At 39.5% G+C, this 12,434-nt stretch overlaps 1 protein-coding gene across 5 annotated transcripts in view; it reads right to left on the bottom strand.

The window, feature by feature from the left end:
- Positions 1–12,434, bottom strand: part of LOC120537745 (mucin-16-like) — a 94,304-nt gene that overhangs the window by 22,126 nt on the left and 59,744 nt on the right. For all 5 annotated transcript variants that reach the window (XM_039766912.1, XM_039766913.1, XM_039766911.1 and 2 more), the window contains 4 exons: positions 3,794–3,861; positions 3,495–3,661; positions 3,341–3,373; positions 2,592–2,734 (listed from right to left, as the gene is read on the bottom strand). In XM_039766912.1, the coding sequence (XP_039622846.1) occupies positions 2,592–2,734; positions 3,341–3,373; positions 3,495–3,661; positions 3,794–3,861 (411 nt within the window). The remainder of the gene's footprint in view (positions 1–2,591; positions 2,735–3,340; positions 3,374–3,494; positions 3,662–3,793; positions 3,862–12,434) is intronic.

Genomic DNA, 12,434 nt, shown 5'->3' with positions numbered 1-12,434 from the left:
GAGTTTGCTGGCGCTCATTTGTCCGTCACGAGTTTGTCAGCGCTGATATGTCTATTGCGCCTTTGATGGCCTAGTCAAAGGCCTGATTTGAATCCCATTGAAATGTTGTGGAGGGATTTTAAATATGCCAGAAAACCCACAGACATCTTGAAACTAAAGGAATTTTGCATGGATGACCGGTCAAAATGTTCACTGAGTCAATGTCAGAGACTGGTGGGCAGTTATGCAAAACTTCTTCTAAAGGGAACAATGCCAACTTCTGAGGCCAAAGGTGGACTTTCTTTTTCCCCAGAAGCCTATTACATTGTTACAGACGGCCATGACCCTTTCCCCGCCAGGCAGTCAATATACTGGAACGACCAGGGGAACAGATGTGCACAGGACGCTGCCTACACCAGATTGCAGCCCCCCTGCGTTGCAGCGAACCGTCAGATTCCCACAGGGCTCCACAGGAGCTGTAGTTTGGCACAGCCCTGTTGGGCTCTGTGATAGCCACCAGGGGGAGTTGCAGAGCCCTACTTTGGGTTTCCACCACACCTGAGAGTACTTCCAAATAACACTGATGGGCTCCCAGGTGCAGCATAAAAAGGGCCGGGAGGGAGAGACAGATGAAGCTTGCCAGAGAAGGAGTGGAGGTGCAATGAGGAAGAGAAAGAAGGAAAGAAAGGACATTGTTTATTGGTGCATTTGTGCAGTGTACTGGTATTGTGCCTAGAGTCCGTCTGTGTCAGGTTTGGACGGCTGGTGTGCCCCTGGGTGGCCACAACTTCTATTGATATTTTTGTTGAATAAATGATTGAAAATGCTCATTTTCTTCATGCTTTTATTTACGTATATCACCTTTATCTGTAGGCATGATTTACATGAAGATCTATTGTTTCCCAGTTCATATATGTTGAAAAAGTTAGCAGTTTCCATGGGGTGCACATACTTTTCACATAACTGTGTGTCTTGATTCCACTTCATTTGGCAATGTACTCACAGAAAGCAGTTGTCTCAGTCAGTTTGAAAATCCTTTCTTGATGGCATTAAATTCCACTACATGCTTAGGACGGCCAGAGTGTGTCTGGTCCTCTGATGCCCTCTTTTAGATACAGTAGGTGATGAATAGAACTGAAACTAGTAAAAACGTTTTTACTCAATATAACAAAGATTCATGTCAGTAGCTAGCTCTGCAGCGAAAAAGAATTTGAATCTTTGATTTTGCTCGTTTCATTCAATTGTCTCTGTGAAAAACATTTAGTATTTTTGTTTGAGGTTGCACGTCTCCAATTAGTCCATATTCAGCTCTTCATTATGAGAAAGGCCTAGGAAATACTCCATCACTGTGTTTCCACCTGTAAATCTTATTTTATGTATCCTTTTTATCAATTAAGGACGAAGCTAAATGTTTGAATGCTAAAGGCACAAATGCAACATGTGCATTGCCTGAAATTGAGGCTAACACGTTATGTTCTGGACTCCTGCCTTGGTTTCCTGAGTAATGCCCCCCATGCAGTCATAACTTGTTAGAAGAGGACTGACTTGTGATGTACCCATAATTCCACCCTTGAATACAGGAGGGTGGATTCCATTGGTGTGGAATAATGAATCCGAGTGGTTATGGCATTCTCAGCATACTACGTGTCTGTGAATACATTGTGTACTTTGAAAACTTGATAATAATAATAATAATAATAATATTATACTGTTTATCAAAATTGAGCTATATCTCCTGGCTTCCTCGATTTTGTATTAATCTGTTAATTGAATGAACTCATTAATTCCAATAGAAGGCAATCTGATAGCCAAATCATTTCATTGCCCCTTAATCCAATTTTAGGTTTGTGGGACACTCACTCATCCACAGTGGATCAGAATCTAACAAAGTGATAGACAATTTAGAATAGCCATAGGCCACTGAAGAAAGGGTCAATCTACACAATCAGTGACCATTCTGGTTTTCTTGGGATTGTGTGGCAGCAATGCTGTTTGCTTGCAAAATGTTAACAGCAATGACAATGGCATGAGGTCTTAATGCCCAAGAAAATTCAATAAACGTAACAACGGAGAAAAAATGAAGCTGAACACTGCATTTGATTTCTACCTTCTAACTTTCCAGCTACTGTAGATATCAAATTAAGCAAAAAGCTCAAAATTGAAGGCCTGTCGTCACAGAGATACACCAGCGCCAGGATGGAGACACACTGCCATAGTTTATCTGAAAGTGGCAATTAGGTTTTTTTTTTTGGCTACCTGGAAAGGCAAAGCAACAGCTAAGTGCAGGTTGTGTCACAAATTAAATTATTTCAAAAGGTCATGCATGTCTGTTAATGGAAGTTATTCATCCTGCCCACATGCGCTCATACTGTGCCCACTTAGACCCAAAAATAAGTTTAACTGAATTTCATCAGAGTATCTGAAGATGAGGAGTACATGCAGACACCAATTGGAGGGACTCCATTGAGAGTTTTAGATGGGTTCCGAATGTGGCGAGGTGGCAATGCTCAAATGCAAATTTCACAAATTCAAAAAAAATCACTTTAACTAAAGCAATTTTTGAATTATCCATATTTACACTCATGAATTTAAGTATGATTGCAGATACATACCAGGATCTCGAGTGAGGAAGTCAAGTACTTATACTCTTCGGCCTGAGGATTTAACAGGGCATCTACAAATGCCACATTTGTAATGGTGAAGTTGACTGTATATGTGTTGGTTGGAGAAGGCGCCAGGGTAGCATCTTGATAACCTAAACAGGATATTAAAAAAGGGTGATGACTGTCTTTGGCACAATTTTGATGAACAGCTTTTTCGTATTTCAAAATCTTCTTAAACTACTCTTAATTAATGCTCTTGTAACTTTCAATGGTTTTTATCCTGGCCTGTCTACAAGGTTCCTTCATAGTAAAGGAGGCCCAGAGAGTTATATGTGCCCTATAACCCGGAAGTGCGTCATCAACAAAGCGACAGCAGAAGTGACGTACTTCCCGGATGAAGAAAAGGACTTTTTATCTGACCTGGAAGTGATAAGGAATCACATGGACTGGGGATTGGAACACTTCCGGGTCAGGGACTACAAAAGGACTGTGACAGCTCCCAGACGGCAAGCTGAACTGGGTGGAAGGATGCTAACACATCTGGGAGTGGTGGAGAGTTTATTAGTAATTATTGTGTATTGTTTGATGGGTATAGTGGAGAGGAGGGTGCTTTGTGCACTATTGTGTATAAATAAAGTCTACGTTTGGACTTTTATCTGGTGTCTGGCATCTTGGACAAGGGTTCAAGGGAGTGACAGTGCTCCTATCTGTCACAGAGGACAAACCCACTCGTGGGTATAGAAGTGCACATTACTTACGTGAGTCTGGCGATGTTTCTGCCACATGGTATCCTGAAAAAACAGAAAGAACAATATAGCACCTTGTCGTTTTTCACCAGTAAATCTTTGGTACCCTTTACATGTATTTCCATCAGAGATGTGATATTTGCCCCCAAGGCAGATTGGTAATCACCGTTGACATAGAGGCTGCCACTTGCCATGGAGTAAGGCCCCAAGGAGGTGTAGTTATTGGCACTTTGCTTCAGCTCTCTATAGACGGTCACTCTGTCAATAGGTGGCATTGAGGTGTCGTTCCTAAAGCTGCACATAAGATACACTGCTGTTCCTCTAGGGTCAGAACTAAGATGAAGAAGAAAGAATTAGAATGAATAAGGAATGTACTTGGAAGAATTTGATACCTATGACATTACTCAAAGATTTTCTTTTGTATTTGAAAATTTTATTAACTTTACTTGAGGACAAAATTCTTACCTGAAGGAGGCAGGTTGACACCCAGAGAATTTCGAACTTATACTTCCTGAGAGAAAAGCATGCGACACCTAGAGATGAAAATATCTCATATTAAAAAAAACACATGAAAAAGTTCCGAAGAGGACACATAATTCAGCCCAGCAACTCAGCTTGTCAATTTGTATTCATTTACTGCATCCATAATAACGTCAAGCAGGGTGTCACACATGCTCCACAGGGAACCACCGTCCAGGCTACAAAAACATACAATACAATACAATACAATTTATTTTTGTATAGCCCAAAATCACACAAGGAGTGCCGTAATGGGCTTTAACAGACCCTGCCTCTTGACAGCCCCCCAGCCTTGACTCTCTAAGAAGACAAGGAATGACTCCCAATAGAGAAAAAAATGGAAGAAACGGGGAAGGCAGTTCAAAAAGAGACCGCTTTCCAGGTAGGTTGTGTCAAAATACCCAATACCACCTTGGGATGACTGGGGCACCGGCACTAACGGTTTCTTCTCTCTACATCACCGTTCTGGGAAGACGTTAAAGAATGGCAGCAAGCCCCTCCCACAACAACCAACAAAGGCTCCACCCCCTTTAGCCCCAGACACCATAAAAGTGGGCCGTCCCCGGGTAGAGGCTGTCACTTTGGACCTGGATCTCTACAGAGAGTGAGCTCCAACTGAAGTGTCAAAATCTTGGGCTACTGACGCCATTAACCCCCCGAGTGCCAAGGGCACTAGTTTTCTTTTGTTGTTTTCTGTTTCTGATTAAACAGAGTTGCTTAGTTAGCACCCCAACATTTCATTGGCATGCTTGGTTTGTTTTCATTCAGTCACAAGGGATCTCAAAGAGAGCATTCCTCAAACTTTGGTGAGTTTACAAAATTTGTTGATAGAAAGCTGTTTTGTTATTAAATAACAATTTACACTTATAAAAATATGAATCTACGTGACGCTAACCCAGTCTGAGGTCCAGAGTACTTTGAGCAGAGATATGATTAAGGATATCTCTGTGCTTTGGTCCTTTGACCCTGTTTAGTGTCCATAAGGTGCTATTTATTTTTCTTCTGCACTAGATATTAAATTGTTATGTAAAAAGTTTTTTTAACAATATAGTTTCATCCTGCTTTCATCATTGGCCCTTGTGGCCTAACCAGACTTTTAGAGTAACATCTGGTATCCACCTTACTTTTTGTCTGCATAATTTCATCGATCTCTATTGTATTTACTGCCTCAAAGATGTTACATTCTGACAAGAAGCTTTACAGTTAATCTATTCCACACTGTTATGATTTATGTTTGTTTTAAATTAATTATTATCTCTTAGAGCTGGGTATTCCCCCTCCCCCTCCACAGATTTTATACTAACAAAGTATACATTTGGCAGGCCTGTCCCAGTTAAAACCAGTTCTCTCTGGAGGAATGGGCCAAAATTCCAGCAACTTATTGTAAGAAACTTGTGGAAGGCGACCCAAAATGTTTGGCTCAAGTAAAACAATTTAAAGGCAATGCTGCCAAATTTGATCAAAGTGTATGGAGATCTGTGACCCAGTGGAACTGTGAACTAGTCAAGGAAGCGTGAAAGACGTTGAGGTCTGTGAACACTTTTGGAAGAAATTATGAAGATGCCAGAAACAATATGCCAATTGTTAGTGTAAAATCTATGGAGAGCTTATAAAGTGAGATTTAAAGAATTCACCATAAGTGTACGTAAACTTCTGACTTCCTTCAACTGTATATCTGCATATAGGTTTTGAAACTCATTCTTGGATTTGGCATTGTTTCCAGATGGTTTAGTATTTTTTGTGTCTTATCCCGGCACCATCTTTGTGCCATTTTGAGCATTAACTGTTACGATGTTACACGTTGACCTTGTCACCATCACGGGAGCAGAGGTTGGCATTGTACCCTCCCTGGTTATCTGCTTTTGTGAAAGTGTCAAAAGAAATCTCTGCGTGTGGCTGATAGAATTTTAGCATTAGCGTCACAGAACCCTTTTCTGGCTTCAACTTTGATTTTCGGTTTACAAAAAAGACAGGACAGATCCTCAGTATCAGTTCTATTTTTGTTTTATGTCGTTTCGTCTTCTGATCACCTCCATTACTTGTAGTTTGTTCATCTTTAACACAATAAGCACATTGTGCAATCAAAAAAACGATCAGCACAATAACAACAGTACAGAACATAATATCAAAAAATGGGGTAGTGAAACACCCTAGGAGGATGTTGGAAGTGTAACTGAGAAACCTTTCGGTCAAGAACCAAATGTGCTTTATAAATTAAACTACTAACAAAGGTTCTCTGATTGGAGGGCAGGAATCCTCCTCCAATACAAAAATACAAGGAGATTTCTATCAAAATTGGTATATTTATTGCACACAAAGCAGAAGAGTAGAAGGAATATGAATAGAAGTCAGCAGTTCTCTGTGCTAACTTCTACAGGTGTTGAACTCCTGCACAGTCGGGGTTCTCCAACTTATCTGAGGCTTCATTACCATAAATAACTCCCATCCTTTATCTCCTCTGTTTTCTCCTTTCCCTCTTTTTCTGTCTCTCCCTCACAAGCTGACTTTACTCCAACTCACTGCCATACTCTAAAGCTCATGGATACCAGGGGCTAATGGAGATTTAATCCACCTGTGATGTCTGGAGCGAGCCTCCAAATTCTTGTGCCAGCCTGGTAATCTTAAAATCACTGCACCCCTGATCAAGGCTGTGCTCTTTCTACTCTGGGATTGGGTGCTAATTGGCTCGGCAATAAAGACTGGCCTTGAGTCATTCCTTTCAGACCCCACTTGTAAAAAGGCAGCATGGTCCTACTTCTGAGCTGGCACCAAGTGCCATCCTCTATCTGCCAAGAGATCTTCTGAACTCCTGCCAGTCCTTCATTATCTCACTCTCTCTGTAGTTAAACACAAGAATTCCTTGCACCTGCTGGGTCATCTGTTCTCTAACATCGTATTTTCTACCAGATCTTGTCCTCTTTCTCTTTTTTATAACGGTGCCCCTGCCTCTTGTGTTTCTGATACGTCATTCAACACAGAAACCAGCACAACTCCTTCTTTAAATACAATGCATGTACCTGTGCCACATTTCCTGCCTTCAGGCAGCCCACTCTAGTGCATTCATGTCACAAAAACAAAACATTTTTTGACAGAGAGAATCATATAAAACTAGTGTATCAAACTGGTGTAATTAGTGTACACATTTTATAGTTAAATTAATGTCTCAGTTTAAAGGAGTGACTTTTGAAACCCACAAGTGAAATGATGGTAATTCAAAACCCAGAAAGAATATGTCGGTGTTCCAGTCCAAAGTGGAAATAAAATGACAGCACAATTTCACAAATATGCATTGAAAAAGAGTGGAAACATAAAGCTCAGAAAACAATTTTTTTAGCTGTGTTATACTTTGTGATAAATGCAGATGGATTCTGCAATGTTGGAACAGATTTAAAAACATTACCAAGCATGACCACTAGATGGAGCCGTTTTCATAGCTTACTCAGACTAAGAACAATACCAAGAAGAGCAGTAATTATTTAAAAAAGGCATGCTAACTAACCCCACAATTAGCACAAGGAAGGGCAAGACAGAAAGAATGTACTTGACACTGTGACTGCTCTCTTACAGTGCCTCACGGCCGGTCTTACTGACAAGTCGGATGTTTTCTTTGTTTTGAGTCATTCCAGTGGAATTTTGGGAGGGGTTTGATGGTTTTTATAATATAATAATAGTTATTTGTTTATTACGTGTCTATAAAAGGCATATTTCCCATGAGGAAAAATAAAGATCTATCTATCTGTCTATCTAGCTATCTATCTATCTATTATATAGTGCCTTCTATCTATCTATCTATCTATCTTTATCTTTTATAGAGTGCCTTCTATCTAGCTAGCTATCTATATCTATCATATAGTGCCTTTCACATCTATCTATCTATTCTATAGTGCCATCTATCTATCTATCTATCTATCTATCTATCTATCTATCTATCTATCTATCTATCTATCTATCATCTATTATATAGTGCCTTCTATCTATCTATCTATCTATCTATCTATCTATCCATCCATATTGGACTGTTTAATGATGTTTTAATATTTAATATTAATTTTTAGTGTCCTTACCTTCGGACAAAGTGGTGTGCCAGATAAACCAAGGAGCTGGTCATAGATTTTAGAAAGTAGAAGGCAAACCCCACTTCAGTGTACATTGGAGAGGATGTTCCCAAGAAGGTGAGAAGTTTTTAATTTCTTGAACTGACTGTTATTAATCAACCGAAGTGGGTATAACATATTTTGGGTATTGTTAAGAAGGCTCACCAGCACCTCTGTTTTTACAGGCATTTGAGAAAATGGCAGATTTCTCCATTATTTCTAGCTAACTTCTATAGTTGCAAAGTAAAGTCCATTGTCTCAAACTGTATGACATTCTGGTAAAGCACCTACTTGGCTCAAAATCCATGCATAGGGTGATGATGGTGGTTCAGACTGTTTCTAATACCCATCTGTGTTCTGTTCAGATCATATACAGTACAAACCTCACTACCTTAGAAAGGCAAACAGAGCTGAGCCATCCTGAAAGGTCATTTGTCCCCTTTGGAAAACAGAACAGGACTATTGGCACTTACACCAGTAGATTCAGAGGCACTTCCCATCCAATACTAACAGCAAATATTGTAATAAATGTTGATTATATTAAAAATATACACAAGTAATGATACTTTCTCGGGTTCTTCGATGGAACCCTTTTTTACGACTTTTACTGACTCTATAGTCAAATCAAGTTATCTTCTAGGTGATCCACCACAGGCAGTGAGCGACTGTAACAGGGCTGATCCAAGGACCACACTAAACCATCTAATCAATAGTAGTGGTGGGTGGTGCGTACAAAGGGCAGGGTCTTAATCAGTGTGAGCTCATGACCCACACTTACTGGGAATTCTTCGGTCATGAGGAACACTTGCAAGCCCAAGTCCCCATCATGAATGGGGTTTAATGGCTTACCAGTGCCTCTCGGTGTTAGGTAGTCAGACGCTGATCCAATCAGTGTAACGTGTGTGCGCGGCGCCGAACATCTAAGGGTATCACAGACCTGTTGTTGCTCAGTTTAATTACTCTCTGTTGTGCAATAGGTTTCTCAACATTTTTTTTTTCTGCCATGTACGGCCATGGATTACACTTTTATAATTGTGGATAATTGAATCAGCAAGAACAAAACCACAGATAGTGAGTATTAATTGTGTATGTGAGAGAGAGAATAACAAATTCTTTTAAATATATATTTTCATAATGCTTTGTGCTTGGGCGTGCATTTTGTTGGCACTTTATCATTGTCATTGAGAAGACGTAAAGGTGACTTATATGCTATCTGCTATGTATGCACGCCTATAAGCTTGAAATTAAAACATGCTAACTAAAAATAAAAGCAGAAGGGTGTTTTTGGCTTTAGGGCAATAAAAGAGAAAATGTTAATAATAAATGACGTATTAACAAAGCAAACCGTAGGTGTTTCTGGTTAAAGAATGTATAAAGTTTATGAAGGGACATGAGGCTTGTTTACTTATTACATGTGCAGGGTTGGTCAGCAGAAAATGTATTCTTAGGGTTAATTAAAGATAATAAAAGATGAAGTAATGTGTGTCACGAGAAAAATATCTTCTTATGGTTAATGAAGGCTGATGTTATTATGAAATTTGAACCCATAGATTCAAAAACAACATCAAAAATCTAAAAAGACATCGCCCTGAAACTCAAAATGAGACCCCCATTCACCAAATGGCCGAGCACTCGTATTTATCAGGCGCCCTCAAAGTCTCACTAGGGTAAGAATTTGTCCTACCTGAGAGAAGGACATGAGAAGCAATTATGAAACATCCAACACACACTAGGAATTAGAGTTCATGTCATGTCACGATTTTATGGCACCCCGATCCACAAAGTTGTACTCAGGATGACATTTTATAGTTTCCTCAGAATGGCGATGATACTTTGTAGTTTTCTGATACTAAAATTAAAGCTTCACCACAAATAACAATAAGAATAATATTCAAAGTAGAAGAAGGAAAACATAATAAGGTTGTGCTAAGCTTAAATATTTATTTATTTCTAATTATATAAGAGAAATTGAAGCAAACTGATAGCAGTCGAAGGCGTATATTGCTCACTCGGGATGTGACCTGTGGTCATAATTGAGATTTATATATTTAATGTTAAAACATTTACTTGTTTTAAAAATGTTTGAATGTAGGTTAAAATTTCCAGGACTGTTTATGTTCACATATGAAGGAAATGCAACCTGCAGTGGAGCCATTAATGTCTTGTTAATTAAACTTCTATACATTATTAAGATAACAGCACTAGCTTTAAAAAGCAAAAAGGACACATCATGTTTATCAATACCGTGTTTCCCCGAAAATAAGACCGGGTCTTATATTAATTTGTGCTCCAAAAGATGCACTAGGGCTTATTTTCAGGGGATATCTTATATTTATTCATGTACAACAATATACATTTATCTAAATACAGTCATGTCATCTTCTTCTGGAATATCGTCATAACTCTCCACGTTCGAAACCTGAATTCCAAGCCACTTTTAGGATCCTCCAGGATCGATGTTAATGTTTGATGAACGGTTTGATGTGATGAAGCAAAATCCCGACATACAAATGAATTTGTGGTGCTTTTCTATTCAAGCGCCGCATATATAATCATAATGACACGATACATTCTAAAAGTCTCACATACCATTTTCTGTGCCGTAAGGACACGGTGAAAACGTGTATTTTGTGATTAAAGTGGATATTTCGGCTTTAGTCTCGAAATGTCCACTTTAACCTCGTAGTTTACTTTATCCTTAAAGCAGACCGTCGTAAACGTCATCTTAAAACCGACCCAGTTGTTAATCGTTACCTGCTTCTGGGGCTTTCTCCTGACCTGACAGCAGCAGCAAACAGCAATGGCCACACAGAACACGTTACAGTTCTGATATTCCAGCTCTCTGCACATTTAGAATTCTTAGATTTATACTTGATATCACTTTCATGATGAAATACATTAAAAATATGTTTGTTACATTTTATAGATAAATCGTTAACGTTGTTTAAATAATAAACATTGCTAAAAGTTACACATATGGGGTGGCACGGTGGCAGAGCGTTAGTGCTGCTGTCTCGCAGGGAGCCGCGTCCCTTGTGATCCCTGCCTGGAGTTTTCATGTTTTTCCTGATGGGTTTCCACAGTGGGCTCAGTTTTCCATCCAAAGACATGAAGGTTTGGGGATATTTTTTTTTTTCTTTATTTCGACTTATGCAATTTCTTGTATTAGGTATTTGTTAGTTTTCTCATACTCCGTGGGGTTAGAGTGCAGGGTCAGCCATTGTACAGCGCCCCTGGAGCAATTACAGGTTAAGGGTCTTGCTCAAGGGCCCAGCAGAGTAGGATCTCTTTTGACAGTGACTCGAACCGGCAACCTTCAGGATACCAGCACTGATCCTTAGCCTCAGAGCCAAACTACGATGACGCCAGTGTATGTGTGTGTGCTTGTGTACACCTTGTGATGAGCTGATGCCCATCCAGAGATTTTGTTTCTGTCTTGCGCCGCAGCTGCTGGAATGGGTGGTCCCCAAAGTGATGGATGTAATCATTAAACACCCTTTTTTAGAGATATTGTGGCAAGGTGTCCTTGGAATTTAATGGACGTTTCGGGCACACGCAGCACATCGCTTGAAGTATAAACCTGGCCTTAGGCGCCTTACTTTTCAGCTGACGATCTTGACAAGGGCCTATTTTTGGGGTAGGGTTTATATTACAGAGCAGCCTGAAAATCATACTAGGGCTTATTTTCGGAGTAGGTCTTATTTTCGGGGAAACACGGTATCATTAAAATGCCTGTTATTTAAGAATTAAAAAAAAAGAATGTGATTCAATGCACCCAGTTAGATTTTTAAAGAGGTCTATTATTTTTTACATCTAAGACTTGAAGGTTTTCCAATGTTGTATCTGTCCTAATGTCTATATAAAAACAGGGAACTCCAGTTTCTGTATTACATCTCGCCTGAAGAAGGGGCCTGAGTTGCCTTGAAAGTTTGCATATTGTAATCTTTTTAGTTAGCCAATAAAAGGTGTCATTTTACTTGACTTCTCACTTATTTTACCTCACAATGAGTGTATTTATTTAATTTCTTTGCAGATCACAAAGGCGCAGACTGTGGCTGTTTAGGACAGAGGCAAACACAGCACACACACTTTTAATGATTTAAGTTTGCGCAATTTGAAAACACATTTCAAAAATGATGAAAAATGAAGCTCTCAGATAAATGTGGCAAAACAGGCTTGTTAAGGGACTGCGCTGGCACCTTGTGGCAGACACTATATAAACAGACAGTGAGTCCTTTTGGCAGTTGACTGTTTGACACGGACATTTTAAATAAAGCAGACAGAGCTGGCTTGTGGAAAACGGCTCCGCGTGGTCGTTACACATAATCGAGGCTACTTCACAAAGTATTTGGGACTGCTGCAGACTTCTGTCACTTAGTTCTCCTTCTGGATGTCACTGATGCTGACCATAAAAACCATCAACCACTTGTGGCTTTCTTAGACTGTTAGTTTTTATCCAGATCAATGTGTAGTGCTAAGCTTCTTTTGTTACA

The sequence above is a fragment of the Polypterus senegalus genome, chromosome 10 (assembly GCF_016835505.1).
Source record: "Polypterus senegalus isolate Bchr_013 chromosome 10, ASM1683550v1, whole genome shotgun sequence".
NCBI lineage: Eukaryota > Metazoa > Chordata > Cladistia > Polypteriformes > Polypteridae > Polypterus > Polypterus senegalus.
This window is presented reverse-complemented; position numbering and strand designations above follow the sequence as displayed.